This window comes from Phaenicophaeus curvirostris, chromosome 4 (genome assembly GCF_032191515.1).
Source record: "Phaenicophaeus curvirostris isolate KB17595 chromosome 4, BPBGC_Pcur_1.0, whole genome shotgun sequence".
Classification (NCBI taxonomy): Eukaryota; Metazoa; Chordata; class Aves; order Cuculiformes; family Cuculidae; genus Phaenicophaeus; species Phaenicophaeus curvirostris.
The window spans coordinates 60311728-60326486 of NC_091395.1; the positions used below are offsets into that span (position 1 = coordinate 60311728).

General features: G+C 35.7%; 1 protein-coding gene across 11 annotated transcripts in view; it reads left to right on the top strand.

The window, feature by feature from the left end:
- The window catches only part of KCNIP4 (potassium voltage-gated channel interacting protein 4), a 415602-nt gene extending 401154 nt beyond the window's left edge, over nt 1–14448 (top strand). For 10 of the 11 annotated variants that reach the window (XM_069856229.1, XM_069856236.1, XM_069856230.1 and 7 more), the window contains 4 exons: nt 6001–6108; nt 7191–7295; nt 7627–7689; nt 12866–14448. In XM_069856229.1, the coding sequence (XP_069712330.1) occupies nt 6001–6108; nt 7191–7295; nt 7627–7689; nt 12866–12913 (324 nt within the window). In that variant the 3' untranslated portion in view covers nt 12914–14448. The remainder of the gene's footprint in view (nt 1–6000; nt 6109–7190; nt 7296–7626; nt 7690–12865) is intronic. The other variant, XM_069856237.1, reaches the window with a different exon arrangement.
- Nucleotides 14449–14759: the final 311 nt, after the last annotated feature.

Consider the following 14759-nt stretch of genomic DNA (forward strand, 5'->3'; position numbering starts at 1 on the left):
TATACTCTATTAGTTTCCAGGGAAGGCTCTACAAAAAAAAAAAAAATTATTTAAAGCAAATGTATTTAAAAGCATAACTGTTTGAAAATCATTCCTCCTCCATTTAACTGCCTGATCTATTTTCAAAATTCTGCCTTTCCCTCCTAAGGCTGGTGTCATCTCCTGCCAAGGTTAATGTTCTCAATGCAATAATATGGAAAAAGAGCTACTCACTACAATAATTTAGATGGAAGTAGAATGTGCAAAATACTGTGAAAGAGTCATTATTTTACACTATAGAGTTAAAAAAAAATCTAAGCTCATTTGCAAAAGGATATGTTTGCTTTTTCATATTTTGCTTTGTTTAATCTTGTTTGTAATGGATGTGTGTTATCCTTACAACTTGAGATTGATTGTGAAAAATATACCCACTTTAAATTTCTTCAAATGTTCTATAAATGTTTGTATGATTTACTTAAGTGATTGATGTGAGATCTGACAGAAATTTTTTTAAAGCACTTTCATTGCTTCTTTATTGATGTAGCATGGAAGGAGAAGCCTCACCAAGCAGGTGCATTGCAATTATAAATCTATACCTCACCTGGTACAGTTACAAGATTATTTGCATTTACTTAAAAAAGGCATGAATTCCATCTACCTTTTTCCGGGCAGCTGAGATCAGTGGGCTCCATATGAAAATAAAGCAGGAATGGAGGTTTTATTCACATCTTCTGTACATAGGCTAATTCTAGAAGGAATCATTCTGATCAAATTAGCAACAGCAAGCACAATGAGAAAAAACATTCTTACCATCAGTATTTGAGAGGTGTTTCTGCTGTTATCATTAAAAACAATGACAACAAAGAAGCTTTTGTATCTTTCCTGGACAATTTGTTGACATTTGTATCTTAGACCGAACGCCTTAAGAAATGCAGTAGATATGAAGCCCTTTTTAAGGGATTTGAATATCTCAAACAGCAGGTCTGCGTGCAGAGTAGGCTTTGGAATGAAATGAATCAGGAAAATAAAAGAAACAGTGTTTTGTTCAATGTCAAAACAGCTTACTGACTAGGACAGAGTGATCTAGACTTAGATATTATTTGTACTAATTGTGAATCCCGCATGACTCTACTGCTGTGTAGAGTATTGCTTCTGTGTCCTTGTACTATGTAGCAGTATTATACTTAGGAACTGTAGGATAGCCATTCTAAAAGCATCATCCTTATATTAAAACTGTTTAGTGTTTTTCTAATCACATAGAAGTAGCTGCAAAATGTGAAAATAGATATTATGAAATGAGTAAAACACAATCATGTCATTTTTTTTCCTGCTTCTTTTTATCCTTGTTGCAACTGTGCTATCTATATCCTCTACATACTAATCCATACACTAGTTTCCTAATTTCCTTTAGAAAAAAAGGAAAAAAAAAACCAAACCAAATCAAACCATCTAGCACAAAAGATAGAGAAACAGGAGTGATTTAAACATTTGGAGAATAAAGTATCATTCATCCCAATTTACTTTCTATATCAAAGTGTAGGAGTAAATACGATTTAATATGGTGACATGATGAAAATTAGTCTTTGGCTATCTTCTATGTAAAAAGAATATGAAAATCTAAAATTATACTAAAAGAATGTAGGTAAGAATGGCAGGATTATGTGTTGCACTCTCCTTATTCTACTGAAGTAGTGCTAGCTGGTGGTGTGGGGAAGAAGAGAGAATTTGTTCAGGCATTTTGCTCTTTTTTCCCTCAAATTTTTGACCATTGACAATAAAGTGTTAGACTTTAGCCCAACTTAAACCCACAACTTCATTGTATGACTTTGTTTGGCGAGATAAGGTTTAACAAGGCCAAATATCGGGTCCTGCACTTGGGGCACAACAACCCTATGCAGTGCTACAGACTAGGAGAAGTCTGTCTGGAAAGCTGCTCAGAGGAGAGGGACCTGGGGGTGTTGGTTGACAGCCGGCTGAATATGAGCCAGCAGTGTGCCCAGGTGGCCAAGAAGGCCAATGGCATCTTGGCTTGTATCAGAAACGGTGTGACCAGCAGGTCCAGGGAGGTTATTCTCCCTCTGTACTCGGCACTGGTGAGACCGCTCCTTGAATCCTGTGTTCAGTTCTGGGCCCCTCACCACAAGAAGGATGTTGAGGCTCTGGAGCGAGTCCAGAGAAGAGCAACGAAGCTCGTGAGGGGGCTGGAGAATGAGTCTTATGAGTAGCGGCTGAGAGAGCTGGGGTTGTTTAGCCTGGAGAAGAGGAGGCTGAGGGGAGACCTCATTGTTCTCCACAACTACCTGAAAGGAGTTATAGAGAGCAATATGGCCTCTTCTGGCCTCTTCTCCCAAGTGACAGGGGACAGGACAAGAGGGAATGGCCTAAACTCCTCCAGGTGAAGTTCAGGCTGAACATGAGGAAAAAATTTTTCACAGAAAGGGTCATTGGGCACTGGCAGAGGCTGCCCAGGGAGGTGGTTGAGTCACCTTCCCTGGAGATGTTTAAAAGACAGGTGGACGAGATGCTTAGGGACATGGGTTAGTGATTGATAGGAATGGTTGGACTTGGTGATCCTGTGGGTCTTTTCCAACCAAGTGATTCAGTGATTCTGTGATGACTATGTCCTTAGAGTTTCGTGATCCCTAAGTCTTTATACTCTGATGAGAGTGAGGCTCTCTAACTGGAGCAATTTATGTAGTATAAAACACAAACTCATCAGTCTATCTGCTTGAAACTACCTCTCCTTATGCCGTGAATGTATCAGTTTTGAGAGTAAATTATTTAATTAGTTTTGCCAGCTGTTTTTTCTTTATCATGAAGGACAGAGTTTCAGAAAACTCAGTGAGCCATCTGTTGAAGGGCTCTTTTGGTATATTAACGAACTGAAGTTCTTTTTTCCACCAGACAGAGACAGCAAGGTTTCTGCTTGTTGCAGGAATATTGTTCCACTCAGTAGTCCTACTAATTCTTAGTGCCTTATAGTACAAAGCTTTGCCCAAATGCAGTGGAGATATATAAATATTTTAGTGGTTTTTAATAAAAGATGCACTTGTTTCTCAAAAAAAATATTAATAATTCTTAGCAAAGTTGTTGGTGATTTTCTGATTGCTTTATTCCTGAATTGTTACTGAAGAATTTTACACGAATTGATAAATTAACAAATATGTTATCTTAATTCCATAGGAGAGTCCAGATCATAAGACCAAACACAACTTTGGTGTAGCAACACTTATAAACAGTCATTGTCCCCAAGGCAGTAGTACAAGGATAGCAATTTAATGAATATATCCAAGTGTGATACTCTGTGTTCAACACAAAAAGTCATGTCATGTAAGAAATGAGCTAATTTTTCTCAGGACAGTGGTGATCTCATAAGCCTTTTAATACCAGCTGGTGTAAAGTACCTACAAAGAAATAAAATTCCTCTTAACAGCAGCTCCTTCTCTGTGATCTTTGGTTTATGTGTGCCAGGGTCCATTACTTCTGTTATGAACATTCATCACTTGACTCCTTTCCAAAATCCTAAGGCCTAAATCCAAAAATGGATTTAGATGCCTGCTTACTTTCTTCTTCTGATCTTGGACAAGACATAAAGGAACACATGATAAGGTGGAATAATTTTAAGCTTTCCTATGGATTTGAGACAGCACACTATTAAACTTGTAAATTAATTTATTAATGGTCTGGTTCTACCCAAAGATTTACTAAAGGATAAAGCAATCAGAAAGTTGTCAACAAACTTGCTAAGAGATAATTAATCACTGCTGGAAAATAAAACAAATACAAGCTAATTCCAGATCACATCCAGAGGCTCTGTCAGCAGTAGTGCAGAACTAAAATGTAAGCAGGCTCTAATACTGAGCAGAAGCTCCAGTACAGGTGCAATAATGCCCCATTTTGCAACCCTTCAGTGAGACATCCCTCTTTCTTGCAGAATCAAAGACGGGCACAGGACAATCTAGCATTTAATAGAGGTCTTCACAGGTATTAGCGCGCTCAGCAGGAAGCTAACAACTTAGAAATAAGAAGCTGTGGAATGGAGTAAACACACAGACTTCTGTGCTTCTAACTTCACTGTCACAAACTGAGGAGAGACCTTACTGCTGTGTCTCTGTTCAGACATCCTCTGGACTTTTAGGCTCCTCTGTGACTCTAGATCATATGCCCCCTTCCACATCCTTAGGGGATATAAATGTCCAAGCAGTACTGTGAATTTTGCTTAAAAAAATAAATAGTTCTAAAAGTAGAATTCCTCTCTCCTCAGAAACCAGGAAGGAAAACACATCTGGGTAGTCTAACACTGTAATGGGGACTTGGGTTCATGCTCTGTGCTAAATAATGTGCCTGATTCGTGTGTCACTGAGCTGGTGCCAAATTAAAAATAAATTCAGAGTTGTAAAATATAATAGTAGAAGAAAATAAAATTATTTGATAACTTTGTAAAGGACTTCAGGAAAATGCAACATTAAGACTGTAAAATGGTGCAGAAAAGGTTTGAAGACATGGTACTGAATTAGAAAGGTTAATTGCTAATGCTGTAATGTGATCAAATCTGTTCTGAATAACTCGAACTTTTTAATACTTAACAGTACATTGTTAAAGAGCTGTCTGGAGATTTAACCCTGTGACCCTCAATTAGTCATTGAGATGTAGACAAGACAAGTTGAGCAAAACTCTTTCAAGATTCATGTATCCATTTACCCCAAGGGGCACATACACCAGTAAGACAGAAACTTATGACAGACTAAGGAAACCCAAGAGCATACTGCTTGAATTGTGAAAAAGGTTGCAGATGTCAAAAGAGCTGTCAGTGCCTACTGGACCATCTGAGGCCATGATATCTCTGTATACTTCACGGTATCAGATGTACTTATGTGACTGTGTGGTACCTCAGACCTTTGTAATTTATGTCTAACTTCAGTGCAGCCTTTTCCATTGTTTCTGTTTTAAGGAGATGCATAAACTTTCCTGGTGCTGGTAAGAAATTTTTCAGCTTTTATTGGCAATGCTTTAATATTACTCTGAGACTTGCTGTATGTCTTTGCCAATGATGCGAATACATATTTAAATATAAGCTCTTGCCATATTCTGCTCAACCTATTGTGGATTTATGGGTGGATAGCTTTTTAAATGGAAAAAGGTAGAGGAGATGGTTAGAAGCAAAAAAAGAGCCATTGTTTAAAAAAAGTTAACATGCTAAAAGCCACAAAAGACAGGTTTATATTTTTTCCAATATGAAAGATGTTTACTACATGTAGAAGAGGCTTGTGCTGTCAAAAGAGTATTAATTATGAAACAAAATTCTATAAACAAATATAACATACAATTTATCTTCAATGTCCTCTGAATTTTTTTCTTTGGAATAGCTCTACAGCAACAGAGCACTGGTAGGTTACAAAAGCATTACAGTTGTACATGGACATATAATAAATATTATTTCCTTTAAGTATTGAGGTGTACAGTAGCATATACAAAGTTTCAAACGTTTTCTGCAGCAGATCAAAGAGGTCTGGGAATTCCATATTCCACTTCCAAAAAGGTATAGATTTAACAAAAATTTAATGTTCTTTAGTAGATACTTCTCCCCAAATTAGTCTCCTGTGCTTAGATTAATCTAACTCCCACTTAGCCTTTTTTTTTAACATTAAATCATAGGGATTGCTTTTCCCTGGTATTAAGTTCAACAAGAACCGCTTCAGTGAGGCATTTCAGAGGATAACTCCACTAACAGAAAATTATGGTTTCTTTTATAGAAAATTACTTTATTTACTTAGTAATTATGAGGCATTACTTTATTTACTTAGTAATTATGAGGCACAGAGTGCCTAGATGGTTATTGATTAAAAAAACCCCAGCATTCCTTAACACTTACTGTGAGGCAAAAAAACCTAAAACCGAAAAAAAGTAGCAACACATCTTTCCAGACTTCCATGCTTCTGACAAATACATTATTTTGGATATCTGAGTATTTGTAAAAAACTGCTCAGTTCCAAACTGACCAAGACCTTTTGGTTTTTTTAGGATTTTGTTATGGGTCTCTCAATTTTACTCCGAGGGACAGTACAGGAGAAACTGAACTGGGCTTTCAATTTGTATGATATAAATAAGGATGGATATATAACTAAAGAGGTAAGGTCTACATTTTATACTAATCATTGAACATCAAGATTTTACATATAAGTCCTACTTTCAAAGAAGAACAACTTCATTGTTGAATTAGGCATTTTAACAAAAAACCATATGTTATGAAACAAGACATGCTAAAAATAAAGTAATTTTCTCATTTTAAAGGCATATATAAAGTGGAAAAGGGAAAATCTTCAAAGAAAATTTAAATGGACAGAATTCTTCAGGTACAGAAACGTTTGGCTTCAATTTATGCCTATGTATTTGCAATACAGTCACTAGAATAAAGTAGTTGGGTAGCATATTTGGATAAAAAAGAATTAAGTACATGGGCCATAATTGTTACTTGTTTTATGAATCTGATTATAATTTTTACTTGAAACAGATTTTGTACAAAAAGATTCCTACTTCTTTTATTTTGCAAGGATTCACGCACATACTTAAATTACAGTGGGCAAAATGAGTGCTTTCATAAAAATACATGGCTTTTCAAAACTGACTCTACATAAATACATATATATTGCAGTTATATTTTTACACTACTGGAAAAACACTTCATGATCATTATAAAACGGTGATCTATAGTATAATTTCAAGCTGATGGCTTGTTTTTATAGTTATTCTTATAGTTTTCACAAGCCATTCTTGTAACAAAATCCAAAGTTTGATATAAAAGGAAGACTCTGTGCGCATGGGTGTTTCTCTTTTCTCTAGGGAAAACTCAACTGCAAGAAGCAGATGTGCTTTGACCGTTCACTTGCTGTTAACAGAATTTCTTTTCCTGTTTAGTTTTATTCACAAGACCTTAGGAGATTCTTCCCACAATCCATGAACTTGCCCATTTTCTCAATAATTTCAAGTCAAAATCATATATCTGCATTTATTGAACAAATGTGTGAAAGCTGAAATAATATGCTAAAATTTCTAGCAATGTGGTAGTTCCTTCTTGAAGCTACTCAGTGATAAAATAGCAGGCACCATCTGAAAATTTTATTCTAAAATTTAAATCCTAAAGATCATTTATGTGTTCTGAGTTAAAGCAGTGTCTACAGCACACTTTACATAACACACTTTCTTTTCATCAGGAAATGCTGGATATCATGAAAGCAATATATGATATGATGGGGAAATGCACCTATCCTGTTCTCAAGGAGGATGCACCTAGGCAACATGTGGAAACATTTTTTCAGGTGGGTTGGGTAACATAGGAGCCAAAAAGATTGCTCTTTAGCAGGTATGGCAATATTTTCATTGTTGTAACAGTTTGCATGCTACCAATCCTACCAATTTTGTAATCCTTTTTCTCCCCTGTGGTCCCATCCCAAGTTTCTCAGACCTGCATATCTCTCCTTGCATTTTCAACAATACGCTCCTTAAGTTTACTCTAGTATATCACTTACTACATCTTTACAGAATTTTGGTTGTTCCTAGGTTGACATATAACAGAAATTAATAATAAAAAGGACTTGTTTAACACAGGATTTGGGAGGATAAACTTACATTCTTATTCTCTCTGAACAGAAAATGGACAAAAACAAAGATGGAGTAGTTACCATAGATGAATTCATCGAAAGCTGCCAGAAAGTAAGTATCTGAACCTGTGATAAGTACTGAACCTGTACTGATAAGTACCAATCCTGTATCTGCTGACTAATGCTATCATAAAGCTACACAGATTTCTGGAGTGACAGTGATGGTAATCCTAATACCACTGACAGTATTTTTCCTAAGGTAGAGTATGCATCCACACCATTATGTAAAGCTACTGTAAAATAAATTTGTGGCCTGAATTTGTAGAAAAGGTGTTACATGGAAGCTGTCATTGCTTATTAAAGAACTGTGTCTGCATCCCTTCTCTATTTAACAGTGTTTTGTTTATACTCGATAGCATTCGGCTGAATATTTTTATCTTCTGCCCATGTTGGGGAACACATTCCAGTTACAACTGACATATAGTCCCAGCAATAACAATAATAATATTGCTTGGAACTTTATCACCTGTAGGAATTTTTCTCAAAGAGCAAGTTATGACCTTTTGGAGGCCTTAAAAAGGGAGAACAAGGAGCTTGCAAAGTGTTGGATGGCAAGTGTTAACAGCAGGCAAGTTTTCTCAGTGTAAGGGAGCAGACCTGGTTGTGATTATCACTTGAAGTTGTTTACACTGCCCACGTGGCTGTTAATTTCCTTCAACTGCTGAAAGCTGCTTGTTGCCTCTAGTGCCGCTAATGAGAATAAACTCCTACAGCACGAATTACAGCCTGTTTTCACTCATCTGCCCTTCAGATGCCAGCTTGCTCTCAAACCAGGAGACAATATGAGGAAAGATAAGTTGCATTTTCAAAAATTTAAGGAACTACTTAAATTTGTCAGTTAAGTAGTGCAAGAAAAAGAAACTTGATGTAGTACAAAATAATGACGACAAATCTTTGGTATGAGAAGAGGTTGTTACCGAACTGTAAGGTCTCACGCTAGAACTAGTGAGTGACAAGATAGGCTTGATTACATTATGCAAATTGGTGTGGCAAATAAATCCAACACAATTTGTTATAGTGAGAAATATAAGGAATCATCGTAGTGTTCTGCTGATACCTTGTCCAAGCTGATTAATATGAAGCTGACATAGACCAGCAATATAGCCCATATGTATTGCTTCTTATCTCCTAATCCAAGATGAGAGCAGTAAACAAGAGAGAGGACAAGAATAGCAAGGTAAGAGCAGCTAGTGAGTGATTTTTAACCATTTGGAATAGGGAAAGCTGAACAGGAAACAGCAAAGATGCTCCAGGACTGGTTTATTTTTATATGCATCTGTAGTTATTCCTTGGGGTTGCTTTCATGAGCACAGCTACCTAGTAAGTGATTCTCTGATTTTAATCCACTGATTTTGGAAGGTGAAAGACAAGAGCTTTAACTATGGCTTTTCTCTGTATCTTTAGCAATGGATATTTGGTACTGTCTTATCTGCTGGTGATGTTCTATTGCATTGACCATGGTTATAGCTTGTCAGTCTTGTTCAAAACAAATTAAAGGCATTTACTTTGTTAAAGCTGAGTGATCATCAGAAAGAGAGATGAGATTCATTTCCCAGCTGAGGTCTAAAGACTTCTGCAAGTTAAATGACAAATTAGCCTGGATATGACAGCAATTATGGTGATGGGCAGAGTGATTCATTTACAAAGAAAATTAGTACCTTCAGTAGGGAATTACTCAGTCTCCTTTTCAATGTGATTCAGAGTTTCTCATATCTGTTACAAGATTTTTTATTTACCACTTCCAAGTATTCAGAATACATGTGAGGGAGATGCTTTCTAAACTGCTACATGACAGAGACACCATTCTCATTGTGCAACTTACCTCACTTTCGCTTGCTTTTAACTTCAAAGGTGATGATGTTTTTTGACACAAAAAGGATCTCGCTCCCTAAATTTTTGTGTCTCTACCTACTAAGACCTGTTCTTCTATTAATACCTCCAGGCGGCAAAATGTGTAATTCATGTTTATATCAAGATTTGGTTTCAGAAATGGGATTTGAGGTTAGAATTCAATCCAAGTCCTTCAAGAAACTTGATTCAGGAGTTAATGTGGCTTCAGCCTTTTTGGGATTACATTTTTCACAAAGGACAGCAGTGGCTGCTTCCTTTTAAAATACAGTTGTAGGAATTTTTTTTTTTTTTTTACTATCCTGATGGGTAGAAGACTGATCTAAAAAGGTTCCTTTCTTTCTTCAGCATGCAGTGAGTCACGTCACTCCAGGAGCGAGGTGTCTCAGCTTTCATGAGCATTTAACAATGCCAAAAGCTTATGTTCCTGTGAGCCTTCCTGTAGTAAATCTGCCTGTGTTTTAGACCTACCATACTCCTACCATGGAGTATTTTTATGGTTTCCATATGTTCTGGTGTTCTAGAAAAACAGTGGTTATCATTATTGCCCTTCAATATCTTTTTTCCAAGCGGCAAAGTACTTCTCAATTCAACTTTTCCTCCTTGGGAAATCAGTCCACACTTAATGCCCCTTTGCCCTCTCTCTAGTACCACCGACAGTACTATTACCTTTTGCTTACCGAAATCAGGATGAAGCACAGCACACTTGCTGCTCCCTAGGCTTTGACAGCTGCAGTGGCTTCCTCATCTATGAACCCTCCTTTGGCATTAAGGCTAATGCTAGAGCATGTCTGCTTAAAACCTTCCCTCCAAATTTCCTTAACAAATGACTGCACCTCAGACCTTGGAATGGGAAAGTCCATTGATGAATATGGTAGCCAGAGCTGCATCTGGTGGATATGAAAACATGCTATATGCATACAGAAGATCTGCTTGTTAGTTCTAGCGCATGTTGTGAGACTAGGGTCAAAACTGCGTCAGGAAATGAGAAGTAAAAGCAACCTTCAATCAAGCTCAGATTCTAGCCAGTCTGAATCTTAAAATTAACTAGAAGCCTATTCTGACAGAGAAAGGCTGCAGGAGCCTTTTCTTTGAATGATGTTTCAGGCAGGTGTTGGCAGCCTCTGAGAACTACCATGGTCTGAATGGGGTGTTGCTTCATATCTACAGCAGCACCATGAAGAACAGAGGCAAAGAACTAAAGCATGCATGGTGCATAGGTGAAGGGTAGATGACTGAAAAGTCCTTCTATTAATGATAAAAAGATTTCTGGGATGTTTTCTGCGGGAGTCACTCATTCAATACACAATGCTGATGGTCTGGTCTGAAAACAACAAAGAAGCCATCTTAAACTTCAGTAAGAAAATAACAAAAGTTGGCATGAGGTTAGTTCAGTTCTGGCAAAGGTTCTTGTTTTGTGCTTCATATGGACTATGTTTCATATGCACAAACACTTCCTAATATCTTGCATTAGAAAACATTAAACAAATCTATTACAGAAAATTGTTTAGAAAAATGTACTGAAAAAAGAGATGAATGAGAAAGATATACTTGCCAAAGAATTCTAATTCAAGCATCTATTTCCCTCCTCTTTTTTGAAGATAGAAAAATTGACTTCAGTAGCTTACTAAAAGTCACCACGTTCGAAATACTATAACAAGCCTGTATAGGTGAAGACTCTTTCAATGTAAGTGACTAAAGGAGGGGCACTGGAAGTCTTCTGTATAGGAACGGCAATCTTCAGAAATATGGAGCTGATTTTAGAAAACTCCTAGTTTTATTAGTATGAAATTGGTAGGAAGTGTCAAAGCACTCTCTAAATTAAGAGCATATTGTTTGCTTTGCACATTTGCTGAGCTTAAGTTCCCAATGTATAAAGAAAAAACATTAGTAAATAACTAAACTACAAATAATTCCAGTTAAACCAAAGTTTAACCTTACATTAATCACTGATCTTCAATAGTATATTGATGTTTCAAAACAATGCAGTGGGAAAAAAAAAAGTTTATTTTTATTTCAAGTAATTTAATATAGTAAATTTCCAATACAGTCTTTTTAAGCATTAAGCTGTGTAATGTATTTTTTTGAAATGACATGTAATTGCTATCATAGGTTGGTTTATCAGCACAGACTAGTACACAGATCCCTCCTTACAGCAACATCACTTGAGATGACATACAGAATCAAAGATTAATAACCCCACTGTGCATGTTTCATAATATCACTTAAGAAAATTGCTCACATTTGTCATTTTCTACTAAGCAAATCACCCACTAGACTGAACAGTGAATAATTTAACTGTAAATTGATACTCAACGTGTTATTAAAGCATCAATGTACACAAAGTCTACATATCCATCAGTAGCGGAGAATTGTATGAGATAACCATTCTAAAAAGTGCCTTTTTTATGCATCTCTTCCATGAAAATTCCTGAAATAGTCTATAAAATTCAGTCTTTTTATTCACTAGAATTAAAGATGTCTAGATTACCTTTCAAGAAAGTGCTAAAGGCTATGCATTCGGATTAAAAAAAAGGATTGTTACAATGGGGATGAGCAAATGCTAAATGAGCAGGTATGGTGTATACCCTTGTATTGTGCAACCAGTGATGCAGAAGCACCAGCAAATATAGGCTACAAGTAAACTCTTGCTTCCATACACTGAAAAGGAAATATTAGCAAAAAAATTAGTTTTTTTATTTAACGCTGTGCTGAGAGTTTACTGGAGTAGAGTGATGCATCAGTAAGTGTTATGCAGAATTTGGAAGTTTTTTTACCTGCGTAGTGCAAAGCAATGAGAAAGCAGTGTCACTGGAAAGCAGTCAACATCTTTCAGTGTGAGCACACAGAAAATTAGAGCTGAGTTGTTGGGAGTGCTGTAGTTATATTTGTAGAATTGACTGACTTCTTGGATCATGCAATGATGCCCATATAAATATTTTATTTCAGAGTTTTCCTACCTATGCAAAAGGACGCCCTAGAATTGCAAAAAGGTTCCTTTTTTCAATACATAGGACTAGCAATGTCACAAAAGGATTCACACTTCAGATACAACAATTATTCCTTCAGTATTTATTGTCTATATGTATTTTGTTATACTGGATATAAACTTATAGCCTGTGAAATACTGCAGACTTAATTTTCTTAACATGTTATTGTATTATGGACAGAATGGTTTTGGTTTAATTAATATATATATAAAAAAATCTGTCTAAGTGTGATCCATTAACAGCTTTTTACTGCTAACAGCTTCTCCAAACAAGTTGAAAAATAATGATGTTGTTAACTAAAATACAGTTCTACCCAATTTCACTATAGATATTTGCAAGCTATATTTGTAATTGTGTATTATTTTGGGGTTTTTGTTGTCTTTTTTACAGGATGAGAATATAATGCGATCCATGCAGCTCTTTGAAAATGTGATTTAACGAAGACATTAGGTCTACAACTAATGGACAAATATGAGCTATTCTGCAACATTACCAAAAGATGAATTTCCCACTTTATCATAAATAAAATTACTCAGCTTTACACTCAGACATGTATTATGCAAATAATTTTTTATTATAAACTTCGCCCCAAAAGCTTTCCAAAATATACAATTTAGCACTTGAACAGTGGCTACTTTAAGATTCTTCTGAAAAGTCAGGTTTTTACTCCAAACCCAAACAAAGTAAGACATGACGTTATGCAGCTTAATTATCATTCCAATCCTTAGATAAAATAGATTCTAACACAAGGAGATTAAATAAATACTCCTAACTTTTGCTACTAATTTTTACTGGATTAAGCTCCAGGTGTTTGAGCGTATTTCTTAAATCTTAGTTTTTAATTTATACAGAGGCATTACCATGTAATTTTTTTTCACATTCATACGGTGTAGTCCTTATATTTTGAATAATACTTTTGAGCTAAAGTGCTATAATCAATCTGCAATGCGCATCTCGCTGCAATTGCCTTCTACCTTTGACTTGCTTTTCTCTTCAAAAAAACCCCAAACCTAACAAAATAGATAATTTGAGAGGAAGAACTGTTACAGACCAAAAAAAAAGAAACTGCTTATAGGTAGATTTACTCCCTAACAAATAAGAGTAAGCTTGTATCATTCACACTCACCTAATAAATCTGCATTTAATTTATCATGACATAAATATCATAAGTCCTACATACTGTATTTCTGGTTCTTCTTGGACATCTCTAAAAGTTCTTTCCTTAAAATTAAGGAAGTTCTGACTCTGAATTCTCATGAAGAAACATTAACTGGATTCTAACACCGTTTTCATGAGCATGTGTCTTTCCGCCTTTAATGAAGAAAAAGGCAAGAACTTCTTTTGAAACTTCCATCCCACTTTGGTGCTCAGAATGAATATCACTATGTAGTAACATCTAATAATGACTGCTAGACAGGCTAACATCTGTTTCGGCTTTTTGTAATATCTTTAATCATGAGACAGAATCAGGAAAAAATTGGAAACTCCAGCTATATGATATCATCTATATGTGATAAGTGTATTACCTTATTTTAGGATTGTTTCTTTGTTAAGATTGGCACTACCTTAATTCTGAACCTACAAAGATTTTTCTAAAAATGTATGTACCTAAAATATAATACTGCCCCTCTATCCATGTAATTTTTAAGGTATATTGTCCACTGAGTGTATGCCAATACTTCAAAATAGGAGAAATGCTATCACATATAGGCTAATTTTCATTGTGACATTGCTGCAGAAAGGGGATTAGTGAAGTAGAAAGAGTGTTTGCAAGCATTATTTTGCAAAATAAATCAGGTATCTATTCTGGTGTAGAGATGGGACATTAGAGGCATGTTGAAGGCTGCTCTGCTATCACCAGTGTAGGATAAGAGTAGTACAATACATGTACACTTGAAATCTGCTGTAGCATGTTTGTGTAAACTAAATGTGCACATTTTGTAAAAAAAGAAAATAAAGTAAACATGAAGAAAAACAAGAAGCATGATTGTTTTTTTGAGTTGTTAAATACATATATCCCTTCAAAATAAACATTCTTGCCAACAAAATTATTTTTTTAATAAAAGGCTTAAATGCATAGATCTTGACTCTGATCTCAGCAGAGATCCTAACACAGTCCTGAAGTAAATTTAATTTATCCAAGCAGTGGTAATTTTACAAAAATTTTGAAATTGCTTTCACATGACAGACTTTTTCATTACTCTATGCAACAGCATCCTCTGATTAGAAAAAAACCCCACCTTTCAAATAACTTTAAATTCCAGAATTGAATTTTCCTCCTGGG